This window comes from Pristiophorus japonicus, chromosome 5 (genome assembly GCF_044704955.1).
Source record: "Pristiophorus japonicus isolate sPriJap1 chromosome 5, sPriJap1.hap1, whole genome shotgun sequence".
Taxonomy (NCBI): Eukaryota; Metazoa; Chordata; class Chondrichthyes; family Pristiophoridae; genus Pristiophorus; species Pristiophorus japonicus.
Window position 1 is genome coordinate 242250060 of NC_091981.1, and position 24988 is coordinate 242275047.

The 24988-nt window shown below is 45.4% G+C and overlaps 1 protein-coding gene across 3 annotated transcripts in view; it reads right to left on the reverse strand.

The window, feature by feature from the left end:
* The window catches only part of LOC139264644 (protein adenylyltransferase SelO-like), a 150932-nt gene that overhangs the window by 110391 nt on the left and 15553 nt on the right, over positions 1–24988 (reverse strand). For all 3 annotated transcript variants that reach the window (XM_070881456.1, XM_070881455.1, XM_070881454.1), the window contains exons 4-10: positions 20312–20376; positions 14447–14503; positions 14271–14369; positions 11283–11350; positions 11061–11148; positions 3195–3264; positions 2989–3061 (exon numbers count right to left, since the gene is read on the reverse strand). In XM_070881456.1, coding sequence (XP_070737557.1) covers positions 2989–3061; positions 3195–3264; positions 11061–11148; positions 11283–11350; positions 14271–14369; positions 14447–14503; positions 20312–20376 — 520 coding nt within the window. The remainder of the gene's footprint in view (positions 1–2988; positions 3062–3194; positions 3265–11060; positions 11149–11282; positions 11351–14270; positions 14370–14446; positions 14504–20311; positions 20377–24988) is intronic.

Sequence of the window (24988 nt, forward strand, 5' to 3'; positions counted from 1 at the left end):
GGAGTATAATGTTGGAAAGTGTGAAGTCATGCACTTTGGCAGAAAAAAAATCAAAGAGCAAGTTATTATTTAAATGGAGAAAGATTGCAAAGTGCCTGGAGGTACTTGTGTATGAAACACAAAAGGATAGTATGCAGTTACAGCAAGTGATCAGGAAGGCCAAAGGAATCATGGCCTTTATTGCAAAAGTGATGGAGTATAAAAGCAGGGAAGTCTTGCTACAGCTATATAAGGTATTGGTGAGGCTATACCTGGAATACTGCGTGCATTTTTGTATTCCATATTTACAAAAGGATATACTTGCTTTGGAGGCAGTTCAGAGAAGGTTCACAAGGTTGATTCCAGAGATGAGGAGGTTGATTTATGAGGAAAGGTTGAGTAGGTTGGGCCTCTACTCATTGGAGTTCAGAAGAATGAGAGGTGATCGTATCGAAACATATAAGATTATGAGGGGGCTTGACAAGGTGGATGCAGATAAGATGTTTCCACTGATGGGGGAGACTAGAACTAGAGGGCATGATCTTAGAATAAGGAACCGCCCATTTAAAACTGAGATGAGGAGAAATTTCTTCTCTCAGAGGGTTGTTAATCTGTGGAATTCACTGCCTCAGAGAGCTGTGGAAGCTGGGACATTGAATAAATTTAAGACATAAACAGAGGGCTCAAGTTTCGGCCTGAGTTGCTCCTATTTTTTTGGAGCAACTAGTTTAGAATGGAGCATCTTAGAAATTGCAATTCTCAGCATTTAGTTTGCTCCAGTTCTAGTGAGTTAGAATAGTTTCATTATAGAACAGATTTTTTTTTTTAAAAAGAGGGCATGTCCAGCCACTTACGCCTGTTTTGCAAGTTTAGGCAGTGAAAACTTACTCCAAACTAACTTAGAATGGAGTAAGTGTAGATTTTTGTACGCTCAGAAAAACCTTGCCTGCACTTATAAATCAGGCGTAGGACAAGAGATGGGGGGGAGGGGGGGGGTTTACAAGCATTAAACACTTCACTTTTACAAATAAAGAGCCATTATCAATAATAAATGATAAATAAATCAATAAATCAACCAATAATTCAATCAAAAAAATTAAAAAATTAAAAATAAAATATTTTAAAAATCAATCAATAAATAAAACATTAACTTTCTACTCACCTACTGCAGCGCTGGGAGCCCTGCAACAGTGTGCTGGAACTGGGCTCCCCCAATGTCGCTCTCTATGTCTCTGTCAGTGTCTCTCTCTCTCTCTGTCAGTGTCCCTCTGTGTTTCTGACAGCGAGGGGTGGGGGTAGAGAGGGTGGGAGAGAGGGGGAGGGAGGAGGAGAGAGGGGGAGGGAAGAGGAGAGAGGGGGAGGGAGGAGGAGAGAGGGGGAGGGAGGAGGAGAGAGGGGGAGGGAGGAGGAGAGAGGGGGAGGGAGGAGGAGAGAGGGGGAGGGAGGGGGAGGGAGGAGAAGAGAGAGGGGGGAGGAGGAGAGAGAGGGGGGAGGAGGAGAGAGAGGGGGGAGGAGGAGAGAGAGGGGGGAGGAGGAGAGAGAGGGGGGAGGAGGAGAGAGAGGGGGGAGGAGGAGGAGAGAGAGGGAGGGGGGGAGGTAGGGAGGCTGAACAGGAGAGAGGGGGCTGCTGCTGAATGGGCCCCGCCGCCGCCGCCGCCACCGAGCTGCCACGGAGGACTTCGGGCGAGGCCCGCCCCCAGCGAGAGGCCGGGCGGGCGGGCCCCACCGACGGCGACGACGCCGGGCTGCCACGGAGAGTTCAGGTGGGGCCGTCCCCAGTGAGATGCCAGGTGGGCGCAGCCGACGAGGTAAGATGTGTCAGGTCACTCGGCCCGGGATAGGGGCAACGTCCCTTCGGCCAGGGATAGGATCGTCGCCCGGAGACAGGACGCGCTGGGAGGGCCAGGAGCTACTGCGCACGCGCACAGCTGCCGGCACTGTAGCTCCGCCCCCAGCAGCTCCTGCTGCACCGTGCCGAGCTGGAAACAGGCCTACAGATATCGGAGAATCCCGAGGTAAGCATTCGGCGCAATTTTTGTTCTACAAATTAGGCGGGCCTCTCCGATGTGCGCCATTCCAGCGGGGGTCCGAAACTTGAGCCTAGACAGTTTCTTAACCGATAAGGAGTTATGGGGAGCAGGCGAGGAAGTGGAGCTGAGTCCATGATCAGATCAGCCATGATCTTATTAAATGCCAGAGCAGGCTCGAGGGACTGTATAGCCTACTCCTGCTCCTATTTCTTATGTTATGTTGTTATAAAACAGACACAGCATCTCCAATCTTTCCCCATAACCAAAATTCTCCAGTCCAGGCAACATTCTTATAAATCTCTTCTGCACCCTTTCCTGTGCAATCGCATCTTTCCTGTAATGTGATGACTAGAATTGGACACAGTACTCCAGCTGCGGCCTAACTAATGTTTTATACAGTTCAAGCATAACATCCTTGCTCTTGTATTCCATGCCTCGACTTATAAAGGCAAATATTCCATATGCCTTCTGCAGGGCCCAGTATAAAAGGCTGCCCACCATGCTTGTGCCTCATTCTGGAGTTACAATAAATGGGACTAAGGTCACAACAGCTCAAGTACAATAATAGACCTCGTGGAGTCATTCATAAGACATAGCACCTTCTTAACCACCTTATCTACCTGGCCTGTTACCTTTAGGGATCTGTGACCTGCACTCCAAGGTCTCTTTGTTCTTCTACACTTTTCAGTGTCACACCATTTTATGTGTATTCCCTTGCCTTGTTAGACCTCCCCAAATATATTACCTCACACTTCTCCGGATTGATTTCCATTTGCCACTGTTCTGCCCACCTGACCAGTACATTGATATCTTTCTGCAGTCCGCAGCTTTCTTCTTCATTATCAACCACACAGCCTATGTTAGTGTCATCTGCAAACTTCTTAATCATACCCTCAATGTCTACATCTCCGATGTTTCGCAGAGTGTCGAATTGGTGTTTTTTAATGTAATTGCCTTGAACAGCATTTCTATGTCTTACCATGTGCAAATCCCACTGACATCCAACGTGCGATGAGATAAGATGTATCAGTCACAACTCGAGAGAAAAAATCCTGTAAAATAAAATGCTAACTCAATAAAAATTGTAACTACATTTTTGGCAGGAAAGCAAAAATATTACATTTTTGTTAAATGGTACATAAATTGTACAAATTATATGGTGAAAATGTTGATCTTAAAACATACCAGATACCTGTCTGAACTGGTCACATTTATCGAAGGAAAATGTTGTTTTATAACAAAATCCACCAGTTTCCTTAGAAAAAAGGAAAAATGTAAATCAATGCCACAAGAGTGAAAATGATTATGATAAAGCATATGAATTAGACAATTAATAAGTGCTTATAAACACACAAATGAGCGGTTAGGAATTGGAATGCACTGCCGGATAGGCTGGTGGAAACAGATTCAAGAGTAGCTCTCAAAAGGGAATTGGAAAAATACTTGGAGAAAAAATTGCAGAGATATGAAGAAAGAGCCAGGGAGTGGAACTAACTTGATTTCTCTTTGAAAAAGCTACACAGACTCAATGGGCCGAATAGCCTCCTTCTGTGCTATTCTATGATTCTATGAAATAACTCATCAGGAAAGCCAGAGATAAAAAAAGCCCGTCCTTCTACTACTTTAAAGAGTGCATTAGAAAATATCTCCAGCTGATGGACAAATAACACTTTAACAGACCATTTAGCTCAGGTTAAAATGAGTAAGGTTATATTAAGAAAATAAAATGAGCAGAAGTAAAAGTAAAAATGAAAACAGATAGAAAAATCATAGTGTTCCTCACTTAGTTTATAGAATCTGACATAAGACAATAAAATGTTTTGCAGGTCGTAATATTAAGACTTTTACTTTGAACCAATAAATATAATGCAAAGTTGTCAAGTGAAATTCATTGCGTTCCACTATCCCAGTGTTATCCGCTATATTAGCCACTAGTCACATATGGCTAAATGGGAATCCAGATTTGGCTAATGGCATTTCTAAGTGATTGAAAAATGAGTACTAGATACCATCATTGGGTATGTGATCTGTGATCTCAATACTCATATTCACAGTGTATGTAGGTGTACTTTAATTTCTCTATACATTTGTTAGTAACATGGTAAGACAAAAGCAGAGTGTGTGTGTGTTGTTTGATCATTATAAGTGCTTTCCTTCCTTGGTTACTGAATTACTGTAGATGTTTGTTAAGTAAATATACCTATGTAAAGTGTAATCACTTGTATGTTGCGAGTGTATTAAAAGCGTTTTCTAAAATTAGTGCATGTGGCTAAAACAATGTCGCTGTAGCCACACACGTGGCTAGTTAGTGATTTCTATTGGACTACAATGCACTAGCCCCAGCTCGTAAACAGAAATTTACTGAAGGAGCCTTGATACATGGTCCGAATGATATGCCCTCTTTGCTTCAAAGTCCTAATTGCAACAAAGATGTCAGTCTCTTGCCAGCACTTGGATCCTCTGGTTGCATAATCAAACGGTGCCCCTGCAATAGCTGAAGCCATATCCGACACTGCAGTGGCTGCCAGCTTTCTGGAACTTCCTTCATCCTTTAAGAGATTGGGCTGAACTGGAGAATGTGCAGCCATGTTGCGAGGAATCCACTTCATCGTATGTTTCTGTTGCCATTCCCCTAGTGCTGAGCACCCCAGTTGGATGACTGATGATCTTTACGAGAGCAGTTTGTAAGGTACCTCCCACATTTAAAAGAATCACTGAGTCAGTCAAATACATTGGCAACAGACTTCTGCACTTGGGTGTCTAAGGTCTCAAGGACTCTAGTCAATGGCATTGAGTGCTTAATCTCTCAGTACTTTGCGGATCTTCTGTAGATAGTTGTGAAAATGGGACTGATCCACAGAACTCCATATTGCCATAAATTCCTCCCATAGGACAGTAATTTTGCCCACATTCCTCCTCGTTGCCATTCGTTTCTGCACAAAAGGCTTCTTTTCACACCAAATACTGCTCTCTCCTTTAAGGGCCAATTAAGAGCTACTGCCTGGCCAGATTTTGTGACTCCTGGCCAATACATTCCCTGCTAATTGCTCTACATTTTGCCAGGTGCAGGTAGTCTATACAAATGAATGAGAAAAGTTTGCCTCACAATATCCGGCTTCAGGCGAGTACTTTCTCACGTTTGCCAGTCACACAAAATCTTGGGCAAATCTTCTTTTAACATTAAAGTCTAAAGAGAATGACTCATCTTCAGTTCAGTCATTTTAGCATCTTATTTCCACAGCAAGACAGGGCATTCTGGAGGGGGAGGGTGAACAGCCATTTGTCGTGGTGCATATAGGTACCAACGACATGGGTAAAAAACGGGTCCTATAAGCTGAATTTAGGGGTTAAATTAAAAAGTAGAAGCTCAAAGGTAGTAATCTCAGGATTGCTACCAGTGCCACGTGCTAGTCAGGTAGAAATAGCAGGATAGTTAAGATGAATATATGACTTGAGGAATGGTGCAAGAGGGAGGGATTCAAATTCCTGGGACATTGGAACCGGTTCTGAGGGAGGTGAGACCAGTACAAACCGGATGGTCTGCACCTGGGCAAGACAGAACCGATGTCCAAGGGAGAGTGTTTGCTAGTCCTGTTGAGGAGGGTTTAAACTAATATGGCAGGGGGATGGGAATCTATGCAGGGAGACAGAGGGAAGTACAATGGGGGCTGAAGCAAAAGGTAGAAAGGAGATAAGGAAAAGTGGAGGGCAGAGAAATCAAAGGCAAAAATCAAAAAGGGCCACATTACAACATAATTTTAAAAGAACAAAAAGAGTGTTAAAAAAACAAGCCTGAAGGCTCTGTGTCTCAATGAGAGGAGCATTCGTAATAAGGTGGATGAATTAACTGCACAGATAGCTGTTAACGGATATGATGAAATTGGGATTACGGAGACATGGCTTCAGGGTGACCAAGGCTGGGAACTCAACATTCAATATTCAGGAAGGATAGACAGAAACGAAAAGGAGGTGGGGTAGCATTGCTGGTTAAAGAGGAGATTAACACAATAGTAAGGAAGGACATTATGGATGATGTGGAATCTGTATGGGTAGAGCTGCGGATCACCAAAGAGCAGAAAATGCTAGTGGGAGTTGTATACAGACCACCAAAGAGTAGTAGTGAGGTTAGGGATGGCAACAAACAGGAAATTAGGGATGCGTGCAATAAAAGTACAGCAGTTATCATGGGTGACTTTAATCTACATATTGATTGGGCTAACCAAACTGGCAGCAATACAGTGGAGGAGGATTTCCTGGAGTGTATAAGGGATGGTTTTCTAGACCAATATGTCGAGGAACCAACCAGAGAGCTGGCCATCCTAGACTGGGTGTTGTGTACTGAGAGGGGATTAATTAGCAATCTTGTTGTGCGAGGCCCCTTGGGGAAGAGTGACCATAATATGATAGAATTCTTCACTAAGATGGAGAGTGACAGTTAATTCAGAGACTAGAGTCCTGAACTTAAAGAAAGGTAACTTCGATGATATGAGACGTGAATTGGCTAAGATAGACTGGCGAATGATACTGAAAGGGCTGACGGTGGATAGGCAAAGGTAGACATTTGAAGATCACATGGATGAACTTCAACAATTGTACATCCCTGTCTGGCGTAAAAATAAAACGGGGAAGGTGGCTCAACCGTGGCTAACAGGGGAAATTAGGGATAGTGTTAAAACCAAGGAAGAGGCATATAAATTGGCCAGAAAAAGCAGCAAACCTGAGGACTGAGAGAAATTTAGAATTCAGCAGAGGAGGACTCAGGGTTTAATAAGGAGGGGGAAAATAGAGTATGAGAGTAAGCTTGCAGAGAACATAAAAACTGACTGCAAAAGCTTCTATAGATATGTGAAGAGATAAAGATTAATGAAGACAAATCACCCTTGCAGTCAGAATCAGGTGAATTTATGATGGGGAACAAAGAAATGGCAGACCAATTGAACAAATACTTTGGTTCTGTCTTCACTAAGGAAGTCACAAATAACCTTCCGGAAATACTAGGGGACCGAGGGTCTAGCGAGAAGGCGGAACTGAAGGAAATCCTTATTCGTCAGGAAATGGTGTTAGGAAAATTGACATTCTATAAACTCTGGATCAGTTCCTATGGATTGGAGGGTAGCTAATGTAACCCCACTTTTTAAAAAAGGAGAGAGAGAGAGAAAGCAGGTAATTATAGACCGGTTAGTCTGACATCGGTGGTGGGGAAAATGTTGGAATCAATTATTAAAGATGTGATAGCAACGCATTTGGAAAGCAGTGACAGGATCGGTCCAAGTCAACATGGATTTATGAAAGGGAAATCATGCTTGACAAATCTTCTAGAATTTTTTGAGGCTGTTACTAGTGGAGTGGACAAGGGAGAACCAGTGGATGTGGTGTATTTGGACTTTCAAAAGGCTTTTGACAAGGTCCCACACAAGAGGTTAGTGTGCAAAATTAAAGCACATGGTATTGGGGGTAATGTATTGATGTGGATAGAGAACTGGTTGGCAGACAGGAAGCAAAGAGTAGGAATAAACGGGTCCTTTTCAGAATGGCAGGCAGTGACTAGTGGGATACTGCAAGGTTCAGTGCTGGGGCCCCAGCTATTTGCAATATACATTAATGATTTAGTTGAAGGAATTGAATGTAATATCTCCAAGTTTGCAGATGACACTAAGCTGGGTGGCAGTGTGAGCTGTGAGGAGGATGCTAAGAGGCTGCAGGGTAACTTGGACAGGTTAGGTGAGTGGGCAAAAGTATGGTGGAGAGGCGCTGTTGGCACAGATACAAAACCTCATCTCGCTCATCTGGAGGGAGAAGAGCATGCCAGGGGATCTGAGAGATGCAGTGATCGTGACCATTTTTTAAAAAGGGGACAAGTCCGACTGCGGCAACTACAGGGGAATCTCCCTGCTATCAGCCACTGGGAAAGTTGTCGCTAGGGTTCTCCTCAATCGACTTCTCCCTGTGGTCGAGGAGCTCCTCCTGGAATCACATTGCGGATTTCGTCCCCCACGGGGCACAACAGACATGATCTTTGCAGCGCGACAGCTGCAGGGAAAATGCCGGGAGCAGCGCCAGCCCTTATACATGGCCTTTTTCGATCTTACAAAGGCCTTTGACATTGTCAATCGTGAGGGTCTATGGAGCGTCCTCCTCCGTTTCAGATGCCCCCAAAAGTTTGTCAACATCCTTCGCCTGCTTCACGATGACATGCAGGCCATGATCCTTCCCAACGATTCAGACCCAATTCACGTCCAGACCAGGGTCAAACAGGGCTACGTCATCGCTCCAACCCGCTTCTCAATCTTCCTCGCAGCCATGCTCCACCTCACAATCAACAAGCTCCCCGCTGGAGTGGAACTAAACTACAGAACCAGTAGGAAGCTGTTTAACCTATGCCGCCTCCAGGCTAGGTCCAAGATCACCCCAACCTCTGTCGTTGAGCTGCAGTATGCGGACGATGCCTGCGTCTGCGCACATTCAGAGGCTGAACTCCAGGATATAGTCAATGTATTCACTGAGGCATATGAAAGCATAGGCCTTATGCTTAACATACGTAAGACAAAGGTCCTCCACCAGCCTGTCACTGCCACACAGCACTGCCCTCCAATCATCAAGATTCACGGCGCAGCCCTTGACAACGTGGATCATTTTCCATATCTCGGGAGCCTCTTATCAATAAAGGCAGACATTGATGCAGAGATTCAACATCGTCTCCTGTGTGCCAGTGCAGCCTTCGGCCTTCTGAGGAAAAGAGTGTTTGAAGATCAGCCCCTCAAATCTACCACCAAGCTCATGGTCTACAGGGCTGTAGTAATACCCGCCCTCCTGTATGGATCTGAGGCATGGATGATGTATAGAAGGTACCTCAAGTCGTTGTCTCCGCAAGATCCTGCCAATCCCCTGGGAGGACAGGCGCACCAACATCAGTGTCCTCAACCAGGCTAACATCCCCAGTATTGAAGCACTGACCACACTCGATCAACTTCGCTGGGTAGGCCACATAATTCGCATGCCAGATACGAGACTCCCGAAGCAAATGCTTTATGCAGAGCTCCTACGTGGTAAACGAGCCAACAGAGGACAACGGAAACATTATAAGGACACCCTCAAAGCCTCGCTGGTAAAGTGCGACATCACCACCGACACCTGGGAGACACTGGCTGAAGACCGCCCAAGGTGGAGAAAGTGCATTCGGGAGGGCGTTGAGCTCTTCGAGTCTCAACGCAAAGAACATTAAAAAAGGCCAAGCGCAAGCAGTGCAAGGAGCGCACGGCAAACCAGCCCCACCGACCCCTTCCCTCGACGAATGTCTGTCCCACCTGCGACAGGGTCTGTGGCTCTTGTGTCGGACTGTTCAGCCATCGCAGAACTCACTTTGGGAGTGGAAGCAAGTCTTCCTTGATTCCGAGGGACTGCCTATGATGATGGCAGATGCAGTATAACGTAGATAAATGTGAGGTTATCCACTTTGGTGGCAAAAACAGGAAAGCAGAATATTATCTGAATGGTGACAGAATAGGAAAAGGGGAGGTGCAACGAGACCTGGGTGTTATGGTACATCAGTCATTGAAAGTTGGCATGCAGGTACAGCAGACGGTGAAGGTGGTAAATGGCACGTTGGCCTTCATAGCGAGAGGATTTGAGTATTGGAGCAGGGAGGTCTTACTGCAGTTGTACAGGGCCTTGGTGAGGCCACACCTTGAATATTGTGTACAGTTTTGGTCTCCTAATCTGAGGAAGGACATTCTTGCTAGTGAGGGAGTGCAATGAAGGTTCACCAGACTGATTCCCAGAATGGCAGGACTGACATATGAAGGAAGACTGGGTCGACTAGGCTTATATTCACTGGAATTTAGAAGAATGAGAGGAGATCTCATCGAAACTTTTAAAATATTGACGGGATTGGACAGGTTAGGTGCAGGACGAATGTTCCCGATGTTGGGGAAGTCCAGAACCAGGGGTTACAGTCTAAGGATAAGGGGTAAGCCATTTAGGACCGAAATGAGGAGAAACTTCTTCACTCAGAGAATTGTCGAAGCCAGTTCATTAGATATATTCAAAAGGGAGTTGGATGCGGCCCTTACGGCTAAAGGGATCAACGGGTATAGAGAGAAAGCAGGAATGGGGTACTGAAGTTGCATGATCAGCCATGATCATATTGAATGGTGGTGCAGGCTCGAAGGGCCGAATGGCCGACTCCTGCGCCTATTTTCTATGTTTCTATGTAACAGAACACCATGCAGCAAGAAGCTGGACTAAACGGAGGTAGATACACAGCTGAGAGGTAATGATACATTCAAGAAACATAAAAGGGAAAAGGATGTTAAAGATCGATTGGTAGTTGGAGAGATTTCGAGGAGGAAGTGATGATGGTAGTTTTGAAAGGCAATTCCTATTTTTTGTCCCGAACACCGTGTATGTGCCAATTCGCCATGCAAAAGGGGTAGGAAATAGGAAAAGACACCAGTGTCACTGGGTCTCTGCCCTGTTTTCACATGATGCACATTTCTTAGGCCTAAATCGGACAAGGGTGGGAAGCTCCCACCTGAAACAGGCAGGCACATTAAGATCCCATACAAACAACATACACTGTGAGTTCTGTTCGTGGGATCTCTAAAGCAGCAGCCAACTACTTTCGGGTAGGTCAATTTAACCATTTTGTCAGTACAGTAGAGCTATACTGCATGGCAGGTGGCGATTTGGCTGTTGTTTCTAATATAGGGACAACATTTCCCTTCTCCACACAACTATTTGGAGTGAGCGTTGAATCTGAGGTATGTTTAAATCAGTTAAACCTAGAGAAATAGCCAGGTTCAACAGAGGTCAAGATTGTGAAAATTGCACAGGGGGAAAGAAAATTGGCAACCACGTGTATCAATGGGAATCAGGTGCACAAATCACTCCCATTCATACTAACTGCAGAAATTAGTGTAATCTAAAATCTGGCTTTATTTAGCATAAGAGTTTAATAATGGCTACTTACTACTGTAAATACATCTTACAAGAGCAACTTTATGTTATGTCTGGTAAATCCAAAAAGACTTCAAAAACTAATATTAAGATTACCTTAATAATTCAGTTTCTCCAGAATGTGCTAAAATTTCCAGTGACCCAAAACGAAACCATGATTTAGCTACACGAAGAACTATTGCACCTTGATGAACACAATAAAGGCAAGAAATATCACATATTGTAACACATTTTAATATTATGAAAACGCTTTTCAATTCTCTCTAAATATTAGGAATTACCGTTATCGGTTTATTGTTACTGGTTTAGTATGCATACCTTTTTCGTTCTTTACACTTCCATTATAGAACTGATCCCTCTTCACGTCATCATTGCTTACAACAAGACTGCAGAAAAGGCGCAGCATCAAAAAATAAATACAAGATTATCTTAATAATTTATAACCAGGCTGGAGAAATCACCAAAAATTCAGTGAACAATATTACTGGCAATTTTTGAAAAGGTAACCAGTATTAAAAAACATATCTCACATAATAAGTAAAAATATAGTATATATTTCAATCTTCAAATATTGTAACAATCATGCAAGCAGCATTCTCTAACATCTTCCAGCTCTGATGAAGCTCAGAGTCACGCTTGCGGACTGAACAGAGGTGCTCAGCAAAGCGATCACCCAATCTCTGTGTTTGGTCTCCCTAATGTAGAGGAAAACACATTGTGAGCAGCAAATGCAGTATATCAAGTTGGAAGAAGTACAAGTAAATTGTGTTTCACCTGGAAGGGGTGTATGGGGTAAATAAAAACAGAAAATGTTAGCAATACTCAACAAGTCAGCAGCATCTGTGGAAAGAGAAAGAGTTAACGTTTCAGGTCGATGACCCTTGTTGTCAGGGTGTATGGGGCCCTGGACGGTGGGAAAGGAAGAGTTGAAAGGGAAGGTGTTGCATCTGCTGCACTTCCATGCAAAGGTGCTGGGAAAAGGGAGTGATGGAAGAGTGGACCAAGATGTCAGGGTGGGAACGGTCCCTTCGGAATACTGAGCGGCAAGGGGAGGCGATGAAGTGTTTGGTGATGGCATCACACTGGAGGTGGCTAAAATGGCGGGGGATGATCGGTTTAATATGGTGGCTGTGGGATGGAAGGTGACAACAATGGGGACCCGATCATGGTTCTGGGAGGGAGTGACACCTTTTATTTGGAGGAAGTGAGTAGAGTTAAAGGAAAAGTTGTTAAATGTAAGAACAAGTTCAGCCAAGTGAAGGAGAGTGCTGGTTGATGGGGACTGGTTGGCCAATTTTCAAGGAAGAAATGGATGACCTGCAGGCCGCCTTAGTAGGGGATGAAGTTGTTCATGGTGAAAAGGAGACATTTGGGACCAGGAAACTGGAAATGGTTAAACTGGTGGAGAGCATTGGAAGATTCGCAGAAGAGGTCAGAGAGTGGTGAACCTGTGGAATTCTCTACCACAGAAAGTTGTTGAGGCCAATTCACTAAATATATTCAAAAAGGAGTTAGATGAGGTCCTTACTGCTAGGGGGATCAAGGGGTATGGCGAGAAAGCAGGAATGGGGTACTGAAGTTGAATGTTCAGCCATGAACTCATTGAATGGCGGTGCAGGCTAGAAGGGCCGTATGGCCTACTCCTGCACCTATTTTCTATGTTTCTATGTTTCTATGTTTCTATGTTTCTACTGGATAAGGGGATTAAAAATAGTCGAGATAGGAAGAAATAAATCCTGTGGGGCAGGAACAGGCTGAAACGATTGGTTTACCTGTTATTGGTAAGGAGTTGGAAGCATGCTGTGCAGAGTTGAAGGACTATCAGGTTGGAGGACATGGTGGGAAAGAAAGAAAAAAATTAAGATTTGTTTTTATATAGCGTCTTTCACGACCACCAAACGTCTCAAAGCGCTTTACATTGAGGTAGTTTTGGAGTGTAGTCACTGTTGTAATGTAGAAAACGTGGCAGCCAATTTGCACACAGCAAGCTCCCACAAACAATAATATGATAATGACCAGATAATCTGTTTTTGTTATGTTGATTGAGGGATAAATATTGGCAAAGATACCAGGGATAAGTCCCCTGCTCTTCTTCAAAATAGTGCCATGGGATCTTTTAAGTCCACCTGAGAGCAGACGGAAACTTTGGTCTCATCCATCCGAAAGGCAGCACCTCCGACAGTGCAGCACTCCTTCAGCATTGCACTGGAGTGTCAGCCTAGATTGATGTGCTCAAGACCCTGGAATGGGGCGCAAACCCACAACCTTCTGATTCAGAGGCAAGAGTGCTACCCACTGAGCCACAGCTGACAATCGATCTCCAGAGGAGATGAGGCCAGTGAGTCTAGTCTGGGAAACAATGGCTTGTTGTTTGGTGGTGGGGCGATGGTCGAGGGAAAAGTAGGAAGAAATGTCCGAGAATTGCCGTTGAGCCTTCACAAGCTAGAGGTCTGTTCGTCAAACAATAGCGCCTACCTTGTTAACAGGTTGAACGACAATGTCGGGTTAGACCCGAGAGAATGGAGGGCTGCAGGTTTGGTGGGATATAGATTAGAGTGAGTATGGGGAGTAGAGAAATTGATATGGCCAGTGTCACGCTGGCAGTCCCCAATGAAAAGATCAAGAGAGGGTAAGTGGCCAGAGGGAGGGGTCCAGGTGGAACGAGACTTCTGAAGATGGAAGCAGGGGGTGGGGGTGGTGGAGAACTCCTGGCCAAAAGTGTGAGCGCGGATGCCAGGGGTGCTGGAGGGAAAGGTCGAGAGTGTGAATGTGACAGCGCATGCTGTTAAGCGTGGAACTCAGGAAGCGGTGAGAGCAGTGGTTCGAGAAATGCTGAATATCATGGAGTTACCTGTGATCAAGGGTAGATCCGAAACATGAAGAGTGGAATTTAAGTTGGAATCCATTGTAGAATAAGCTGGAGATGGAGACAATTGTTGAGGAAAGAGATGTGGCTGTGAAAGCGATTTTTAGCAGACACATAATTAAACACGAGAAGAGAAACAGAAAGTAGTGAAGTTGAACAAGGTAAAAGAGACAAACGAAAAAACCGTCGGAGTGAAGAGCAGAACTTCTTCAAGGTGGGCATTCCTGGAAGAGAAGCGACAGTGAAGTAAACACAAAAACAAAGCAAAATACTGCGGATGCTGAAAATTGAAATAAAAACAGAAAATGCTGCAAAACACCCAGCTGGTCAAGCAGCATCTGTAGAGAAAGAAACAGTTAATGTTTCAAGTCACTGACCTTTCATCAGAACTGGATGATGTTAGAGATTAACAGTTTTTAAGCAAGTATTAGAATATCCACCTGGCTGCTCTGCTGGTAGGGATCCCAAGATAATTCAAGGCCTCGCTACAAAGAAACTCTCTTACTGATGAGCGGAGAACAGCACGGCCATCACCATCTCTGACAAACAGAAATCCAATCAAGAAGCGGTACTAATCCAAAATCATTTTTAATGAATGACAATATATTAAAGTTACCGAGAATAGGGAGTCTTCCCAGAGCCTTTCAGTTGAAGCTCCCATCTTGTATCATGCCTGTAGAAAGGTAGATAGATTAATTTACAAGACTTCATCAGATATCTAATTATTCCATTTCCAACCATTTTTAAAGCTGCTATTTATTTATTTAATTGAAATGGTATTACTTGTTTTACTACAGATTCCCAGGGATTGAGACTTAATTGTTAGATTTCTTTTTTGCAGATATCAAATATTTTACATAGACTTACACTGCCCAGTTAATCGGTCCATGTCTCTTTGTAACTTCCTGCTCCCATCCACACAATTTACTTAGTGTCATCTCCAAACTTGAATATATAACTCTTAATTTCTTCATCCAAGTCATTAGTATATATGGTGAAAAACGGAGGGCCCAGTGCAAATCCCTGGGGAACACCATTTGTCACATCCCATCAATCAGAGAACAAACCCTTTATCTATACTCTCTGTCTACCACCTCCCATACAATTACCAACCCATGTCAGAGGCAACTGTGCTATCACCTGAACCAAGCTGAATATGTAACGATAACCAACGATTCACTCTGTGACCTTCCAACTTTTATTGCAGCTTTGCAACACATTAACATTCATCTTTAAATTAATTCTCTGTCATGTAAATGCCCCACACTTTATACAACACAACATTTTGTTTTTACAATTTTCTCCTTTACTCAAGGCATTGGCTCCTGCTGGGGTGCAATTTCGTAGGTGATCTCCTTGTCTCAACTAAGTAAGTGGTTGGACTTGTACCATGGAGGGCAACACAGTCGAGCCCACTGTCATGTATTCAACTATCATTGTAACCCATCTTTAAGCTGACCTAAGTTGTACACCTTGAGAACATTGACCACTAGGGTGAACTTGTGGGAGACACTCCGAACCTGGACTTTCCGATATAAAAGTGGAAGCTCCACCCACCTTCATCACTTGAGGTCTTGGTAATAAAGGTAACTGGTCACAGAGTGACCTTCTCTCAAGTATGGGCCTCGTGTGCATTTATACTGTATAGTAAGGACATATCATTGGCGACGAGAAACTGGGATTTAAACCACATGAGCATGGCCACTAGCAGCACAGAAGAGAGTACTGTGTTGGTCATGTTGTGACGACTTTATTGAGAGACTACAGCGAAGTTTTGTCACTAAGGAATGGTTGGGACAGGATTCGACCGACAAACGCAAGGCTCATCTCCTGACAGTTTGTGGATCTAGAACGTACTCCCTGATGAAGGACCTTCTAGTGCCAGAGAAGCCGGCGGACAAGACATTTGAAGAGCTCAGTAAGTTGATCGGGGAACACCTTAAACCGGCGAGCAGCATGCACATGGCGAGACACCGGTTTTACACGCACTGGCGGCAAGAAGGGCAAAACGTTCCAGACTTCGTGGCAGATCTCCGGCGACTGGCGAGCCTATGTAAGTTCCCAGATGCATGCAGAGCGGAGATGCTGCGAGACTTTTTTTTATTGAGGGCATCGGGCACGCTGGGGTTTTCAGGAAACTGATTGAGACCAAAGACTTGACCTTGGAAGCGGCGGCTCTGATAGCCCAGACATTTATCTCAGGGGAGGAAGAGACCAGAATGATGCATGACAAAAATCTTGACTCAAATGCGGCAAACGACCAGGGAGTCAACATTGTTAACACGGCACACAGTTCTCTAGGCAAACAAGGGCAATCGGACATGCCCCAGCATGTAGTCGAACCCAAAGGGGGAATTCAACAGAGACAATGGCTAGCTGAAAGGCGATTCATGCCATCGCAATGGACAATGCGGCCAGTAATGGGGCCATCAACACCTGTTAATGGTGCGCTTAAGGACAGTTACAGAGACAGTCAGAGACGATCGACTAGTAATGGACCTTTTGTTTCTGAAAACGGGGCCTCCAGCTCATGCTGGAGGTGTGGAGGCAAACACCCAGCCAGAGCTTGCAGGTATCAGCCATATACCTGCAGAAACTACAACGTCAGCGGTCACTTGGCACGTATGTGCAGGAGGCCTGCAGCCAGGTTGATGTACGAGGAAGACGTGCCCGATGTAAGCCCTACAAGGCCAAATGAATACTGGGGGAAATCGCTGGAAGCTGATTCATGTGGAGCACATATACAGTTCATATACCAGGACGCCACCGATAATGATGAAAGTGCTCCTCAATGGCATCCCAGTATTAATGGAGCTAGACATGGGGGCCAGCCAGTCCCTGATGAGTATCAAACAGTTTGAAAGGTTGTGGGTGTCCAAGGCCAGGAGGCCAAAATTATTGCCGATTGACACACAGCTATGGGCATATACAAAGGAGACCATTCCGTTGCTAGGCAGCGCCACGGTAGTCGTGACCCACAAAGATTCGGAGAACAGGTTGCCACTCTGGATTGTCCCGGGGGACGGTCCCGCACTACTGGGGAGGAGTTGGCTTGCTGTCATGAACTGGAAATGGGGCGATGTCAATGCAATTTCTTCTGTGGAGCGAATATCATGTTCACAGGTCCTGGACAAATTTGACTCATTATTTCAACCCGGCATCGGCACTTTCATGGGGGCCAAGGTAGTGATTCACATAAACTTGGACGCCAGGCCAATACACCACAAGATCAGAGCGGTGCCGTACATGATGCGGGAAAAGATAGAATGCGAATTGGACCGCCTGCTGAAGGAAGGCATCATTTCGCCAGTCGAATTCAGTGACTGGGTGAGCCCGATCGTGCCGGTGCTCAAGGCGGATGGGTCGGTCAGGATATGTGGCGATTACAAGGCCACCATCAATCGGTTGTCACTCCAAGACCAGTACCCGCTACTGAGAACGGAGGACCTCTTTGCGACGCTATCCGGTGGCAAACCTTTTTCAAAATTGGACCTGACCTCAGCTTACATGACCCAGGAGCTGGCGAGTGAGTCAAAGAAGCTGACCACCATCACGACACAAAAGGGGTTATTTGAGTATAACCATTCGGGATTCGTTCGGCCGCCGCGATCTGTCAGCGAAATATTGAAAGCCTCCTCAAGTCGATTCCAAGGACGGTGGTTTTTCAAGACGACATCCTCATCACGGATCGCGATACTGAAGAAGACCTCCACAACCTGGAGGAGGTGCTACGCAGACTGGACCGGGTAGAACTGCGACTGAAAAAGGCGAAGTGCGTCTTCTTAGCTCCAGAGGTAGAATTCCTGGGGAGGAGGATAGCAGCAGACGGGATCAGACCTACTGCGTCCAAAACGGAAGCGATCTAGAGAGCACCCAGACCCGGTAACATGACGGAGCTGCGTTCGTTCCTGGGGCTCCTGAACTATTTTGGTAACTTTCTTCCCAAATTGAGCATGCTGTTAGAGCCGCTACACATGCTCCTACGCAAAGGTCGCGATTGGGTCTGGGGGGACAGCCAGGAAAGGGCTTTTGATGGAGCATAACAAATTGCGTGCTCTAACAAACTGTTAACATTATATGACCCATGTAAGAAACTTGTTTTAACGTGCGATGCGTCATCCTATGGGGTCGGGTGTGTGTTGCAGCATGTGAATGCCAATGGTCAGTTACAGCCGGTAGCTTATGCCTCCAGAAGTCTGTCCCAGGCAGTAAGGGGCTACGGGATGGTAGAAAAGGAAGCGTTAGCATGTGTATATGCAGTAAAGAAAATGTACCAGTACCTGTTTGGCAGGAAATTTGAGCTGGAGACAGATCACAAACCCCTAACGTCCCTTTTGCCCGACAACAAGGCCATAAATGCGAATGCATCGGCCCGCATACAGAGGTGGGCACTCATGTTAGCCGCCTATGACTACACAATTCGGCACAGACCGGGCACTGAAAACTGCGCCGATGCACTCAGCAGGCTCCCACTAGCCATCACTGAGCGGGCAACTGAGCATGATGCTGAGATGGTCATGGCTGTTGAAGCTTTCGAAAGCGAAGGCTTACCTGTGACAGCCCGTCGGATTAAAGTCTGGACAAATAAAGACCCGCTACTATCTTTAGTTAAGAAATGTGTCCTGAACGGGGACTGGGCAGCCACGTACAGGGCATGCCCTGAGGAATTTAAACTGTTTCATAGGCACAAGGATGAACTCTCGATTCAGGCCGATTTCCTACTGTGGGAAAACCGAGTAGTCATGCCCCAGATGGGCAGAGAGGTGTTTATCAGAGAACTTCACAATGAGCACCCGGGCATTGTCATGATGAAGGCAATTGCCAGGTCACACGTTTGGTGGTCAGGGATAGATGCAGACCTGGAACTGTGTGTTCGCAGGTGCAACACGTGTGCTCAGCTGGGCAACGCACCCAGGGACGCCCCCCTTAGCCCCTGGTCCTAGCCCGCCAAGCCATGGTCACGCATCCATGTGGACTACACAGGTCCTTTCATGGGAAAAAATTTTTGGTTGTAGTAGACGCCTACTCCAAATGGATTGAGTGTGCCATTTTAAATTCAAGCACATCCTCTGCCACGGTAGAAAGTCTACGGGCAATGTTCACCGCCCATGGTCTACCGGATGTCTTGGTCAGCGACAATGGCCCGTGCTTCACAAGCACTGAATTCCAGGACTTCATGGCAGGCAATGGAATTAGCCATGTCAGAATGGCACCGTTCAAGCCGGCCTCAAACGGCCAGGCGAAACGAGCAGTGCAGATAATCAAACAAGGGATGCTCAGAATCCAAGGGAGTTCCCTACAAAGCCGCTTATCACGCCTCATGTTGGCCAATAGATCCCGACCACACTCGCTCACAGGGGTTCCATCCGCAGAGCTGCTAATAAAAAGGACGCTCAAAACCAGGTTATCCCTTATACACCCTACTATGAAAGAAATTATTGAGAGCAGGCGTCAGTTACAATGTGACTACCATGACAGGAATGCGAGGGCGCGATGTATTGATGTCAATGACCCTGTTTTTGTTCTTAATTACGCTGCGGGGCCCAAATGGCTTGCAGGCACTATGATTGCCAAAGAGGGGAATAGGGTTTTGGTAGTTAAACTTACCAATGGACAAATCTGCCGCAAACACGTGGATCAAACAAAAAGGAGGTTCAGCAAACCCATAGAAGAAGCAGAGGAAGAACAAGACATAGAGTTTACTCCACCAAAGGTGACCGAACACCGGAACCAAGTGGAGAGCCCAGTCACTGTGGGCAGTCCGGACAGGCCTGAGGCACCGCAAACAGCAGACACTCAGGCCAGCGCCCAACAACCGGAGCCCCAGCTCAGGCACTCTACAAGGGAGCGTAAACCACCAGAGAGACTTAACCTGTGGTCCCAGTAAGACTTTGGGGGGGAGGTGATGTCATGTATTCAACTATCATTGTAACCCATGTACAAGCTGACCTAAGTTGTACACCTTGAGAACATTGACCACTAGGGGTGAACTTGTGGGAGACACTCCTAACCTGGACTTTCAGGTATAAAAGGGGAAGCTCCACTCACCTTCATCACTTGAGGTCTTGGTAATAAAGGTAACTGGTCACAGAGTGACCTTCTCTCAAGTGTGGGCCTCGTGTGCATTTATACTGTATAGTAAGGACATATCACCCACCACTGAACTCACCCAATGACATATACTGTTCAATAGGAACCACTTGTTAGTAATTAGAAGTGGTGACTGATTTTCCCCGCTCCAAAAACTGGGGCAGCTGCCCTTCATGAGACAAGAGGAACTGCTGTTCAGCTAAGATCAGCTAACTAAGCAAGAACCAAGGATCTAACCTAGAATCTTCTAGTCAGGACCTCACTAAATGTATGCATTGAGCCATCAGTAATGTCTGCTTTCTGATTTCCTAACTTCCTCTACCACTTTTACTCTGAACAGGTCAAACTGCAACCATTCAATCCTAACTACCTTAATAATTCATTTGTTTACCGGTTAATATACACTCCAAGCAAATGGGCTCTTCCATCACCCAGTTGGCCAGCCCAGACTCCAAACTGTGTGAAAAGATACAGAAAAAAATTGATTTAATCATTTTGCTTCCATATTTTGTAAACTAGTCAATCCAGAAATTCAGAAAACATCATTTTTTTTAAATAAAAGTCAATTAAAAATTTGCAATTCTTAAACCATTTTTGGCACACTTTAGATTAGTCATTTTCCCCTTTTATCCTCTTGTCGTTTGAAGGCAATGACTCTTTCTGGGGTACAGTACTAGGGGTGCCACCAGTCCTCTAGAACTTTGCTCATGCAGTCAATGTGAACCTGGATGTTGAGTTCATGGGTGGTAGAGGCAGAAACCCTCATCGCATTTAAAAAGTACTTGGATATGCATTTGAAGTGACATAACCTACAAGGCGACGGACCAAGAGCTGGAAAGTGAGATTAGGCTGGATTGCTCTTTTTTCCGGCCAGCTCAGACACGATGGGCCGAATGGCCTCCAATCCATAGGGCGGAGATTGGACCGATATTTACCTCTTTGGTGATTATTTCCGGTTTGGGCGGTGTTGAAGGACGGAAGTGCCGTTGGAGCGGGGCTGTCATCCCTCTCGGCCATCAGCGCTGCCTCCCCTTCAGTTAAAGGGGAGGGCTGCTGCGAACTTTGCATGGGGTTTAGTTAGACCCACTGGGCCACCAGGGAGGGTTTTGACAAGGCCAGCGGTACCCAAGAGGGGGTGCCGGGCTGCCTGATGGTGGCCCGACCGAACCCGTGGGCATCCTTGTCGGGCCGACCTGACAAGTCAGCCGACAATTGAAATAAAATGGAGGTGCCGGCAGCGTGCCCTCCCCTTTAAGGGCGGATACGCCGCCCTGGCACACACACTTTCCTACTGGGGAAAGCTGTCAGTGGCACCGACCGGCGGCTGCTCCACTCCCGCAGGGCAATTTCCCACAGGGGTCAGAAAGGGGGTCGGCGCGTGTCCGATGGGGCAGCAACACAGGCAGCGCGGAAAGCCATTCCCGCTGCTCCCAGCCCAGGGGCAATATAGGAAGGGTCAGCTCATCCGTCTGCCTCCGGTTGGTAAGGACTAAGGAGCTTAAGGAGAGGGACAATTTTGGCCCCTATGATTCTGAGGACAGAATTGACACAACAGTTGAATCAATTGCTGTTTTCACCTGAAGGCACACATGCCCTTTCTAGGAGTCTTTGACAGCAATCAGAATTGGGAGTCATGACTAACTTTTACATTTGCTGAAATCAGCGACTGAACTAGAGACACTACTACAGACACTAACTAGGGCTAATTTTGAGCTTAGTGGGAGCATGGGTTGGAAAATTGGGACTATGATGTTGTAGTCCTATCTCCAAACGAACTACCTTTAATCACAGCTTCCTTTTGGGACTATGGGATCACAGAATTAATCTTAATATCCCATCAAGGGAACCATTAATTGCATTGATTATGAATATATTTCTTCAATCATAGAATGGTTACAGCACGGAAGTAGGCCATTTGGCCTACCGAGCTCATGCGAACTATCAGCTAGTCCCACTCCCCTGCCCTTTCCCCGTAGCCCTGCAATTTTTTTTCCTTCAGATACTTATCCAACTCCCTCTTGAAAGATAAAATTAAGTCTGCCTCCACTACCCTTTTGGCAGTGCAGTCCAGATCTTAATCACTCGCTGCTTAAAAAAGTTTTTCTTACGTCGCCTTTGGTTCTTTTGCCAATCACCTTAAATCTGTGTCCTCTGGTTCTCGACCCTTATACCAATGGGAGCAGTTTCTCTCTATCGACTCTGTCCAGACCCCTCATGATTTTGAATACCTCTATCAAATCTCATCTCAATCTTCTCTGCTCCAAATAGAACAACCCCAGCTTCTCCAGTCTATCAACATAACTGAAGTTCCTCATTCCTGGAATCATTCTCGTAAATCTTTTTTGCACCTTCTGTAAGTATCGGCATAAACATCGACAGCATCAGCGTAAACATTTTGGACTTTTAAGTTTTTGACATTACTTTTTCATATTTCAAAAGAGCTGACAGCATGACTTGGGACGGGCCCAGGCATGTTCTACAGGAATACACATCAGGTGGGTGGGGATTGTCTTGGATGGCTGAAGTGAGATGAAAGACTCTTTGTCATGTAATGGGAATCCATCAATGAGAGATCAGGTAAACTGGTCAGTGCTCAAGCCATCGAAATGACTGAGAGCCCCGGAGTGCGGGAACCTCAGGACAAAGGAAGCTATTTGGCCACCCAGACTCGTTGGAGCCTTTATCCCCAGGAACAGCCCAGTAACAAAGGCACAGGCCGAAGATGTGATTCACTGCTTTTTAGTTGGACTGCCTCAAGCAAAGGACTGTTTTTTGGCACGAGAATTCAAAAGCATTTTTCTGGTATAAGAGACAGCAGTTTGCAGCCATTTCGCTCTCCTCTTCTACGCTTGCTTGCTTCGTTCAATGCACTCAAGGACCGTCTGGGATGGAGAGAAGAAACCACCATCTACAAGCAAAGAGAGCCTCACTCATCGGGAGAAGCAGCGAGTAAGCCAGAGGGGTAACTGGTGAGCATTATCCCAGCCCACACATCCTTAAGACCAACACATAGTGTGAAGGGGTGTCGTGTGTCCCAACCAAGCCATAGGGGTTTAGTGGGAGGTTTCTGCGCGGATCAGAGGCGTACGCACAGTCTGTTGGACAGATTCAGTGGTGCCCTATTGAGCCAACCAGGGGTGTTTTAGTCGTGGGCACTTTGCGATAGGGGCCTGTTCAGACGGACCAGTGTTGCGAGTTGTACTCTGTTTGTTTGTTTTACACCACCAGGGTGTGTTTTACTGGAAGCAAGTGTGTGCTTTGACTTGAATAAAAGCATTGTGACGGTTGAGACTGAAAGAACTGTCTATAACTGTGTATTCTGTTCATTACTGTAATTCCCGGGTCTAGAACTGTTGTAAGGGGGGCGATTCGAAACCACCAAGGGCGAAACCACTTACACTTCTCTAAGGCCTTCACATCCTTCCTAAAGTGTGGTGCCCAGAATTAGACACAATACTCCAGTTGGGGCCAAACCAGTGTTTTATACAGGTTCATCATAATTTCCATGCTTTTATATTCTATACCTCTATTTATGAAGCCCAGGATCCCATAAGCTTTTTTAACTTTCTCAACCTGCCCTGCCACCTTCAACGATTTATGCACACATACCCCCAGGTCTCTCTGTTCGTGCACCCCCTTTAGGATTGTACCATTTAGTTTATATATCCTCTCCTCATTCGTTCTACCAAAATGCATCACTTCACATTTTTCTGCATTAAATTTCATCTGCCACATGTCTGCTCATTTCACCAGAATGTCTATGTCTTCCTGAAATCTATCACTCTCCTCCTCACTGTTCACTATACTTCCAAGTTTTGCGTCATCTGAAAATATTTTAATCGTACCCACATCCAAGTCATCAATATATATCAAGAAAAGCAGTGATCCTAGAACATAAGAACATAAGAAATTGGAGCAGGAGGAGGCCATTTGGCCCCTCGAGCCTGCTCCGCCATTCAATAAGATCTGATTTTGGCATCACCTCCACTTCCCTGCCCGTTCCCCATAACCCTTGACTCCCTTATCATTCAAAAATTTATCTCCATCTTAAATATATTCAATGACCCAGCCTCCACAGCTCTCTGGGGTAGGGAATTCCAAAGATTCACGACCCTGAGAGAACAAATTCCTCCTCATTTCCATTTTAAATGGGTGACCACTTATTCTGAAACTTTGCCCCCTAGTTCCAGATTCCCTCACAAGTGGAAACATCCTCTCTGCATCTACCCTGTCAAGCCCCTTCAGAATCTTATAAATTTCAATAAGATCACCTCTCAAGTCTTCTAAATTCCAATGAGTATAGGCCCAACCTGCTCAACCTTTCTTCATAAGACAACCACTTCATCTCAGGAATCAACCGAGTGAACTTTCTCTGAACTGCCTCCAACGTAAGTATATCCCTCCGTAAATATGGAGACCAAACTGTACGCAGTACTCCAGTTGTAGCAGGACTTCCCTACTTTTATACTCCATCCCTCTTGCAATAAAGGCCAACATTCCATTTGCCTTCCTAATTACTTGCTCTACCTGCATGCTAACTTTTTGTGTTTCATGTACAAGGACCCCCAGATCCCTATGTATTGCAGCAATTTGTAATCTCTCCCCATTTAAATAATAATCTCTCCCCATTTAAATGAAATAATAAAACCGACACCTCAATAAAATAACTGAGCCAAGGACATATCAATTTTCAGATTATTCTCTGCCTGGTTTTGTAATAGACTTTCACATATCTCGATGTAATTTTAACTGTATGATGTATTGAAATTAGGACATACTCCAGTGCGACCTGTTGGCTAATTTGCTGCCCCTTTCTTTAGAGAGCATATAGTTAGTTAAAGAATACTGTATATTTAGCCAATATTAACTCTCCTAGCTTAGACACTTCTAGATAGACATTTAACCCAGTCAAAAGTGGTAATTTTCATTTAACAGTCCTGATCCAGGATTTCCATTGGGTACATGGTCACTGGTGTTGTTGAAACTGTACAAGTACATGTTTCCATTGGGATGGTTGAAAACAATGCATTCGCTGAATTGAAGAACATCTCCTAAAGAATTAGACTTA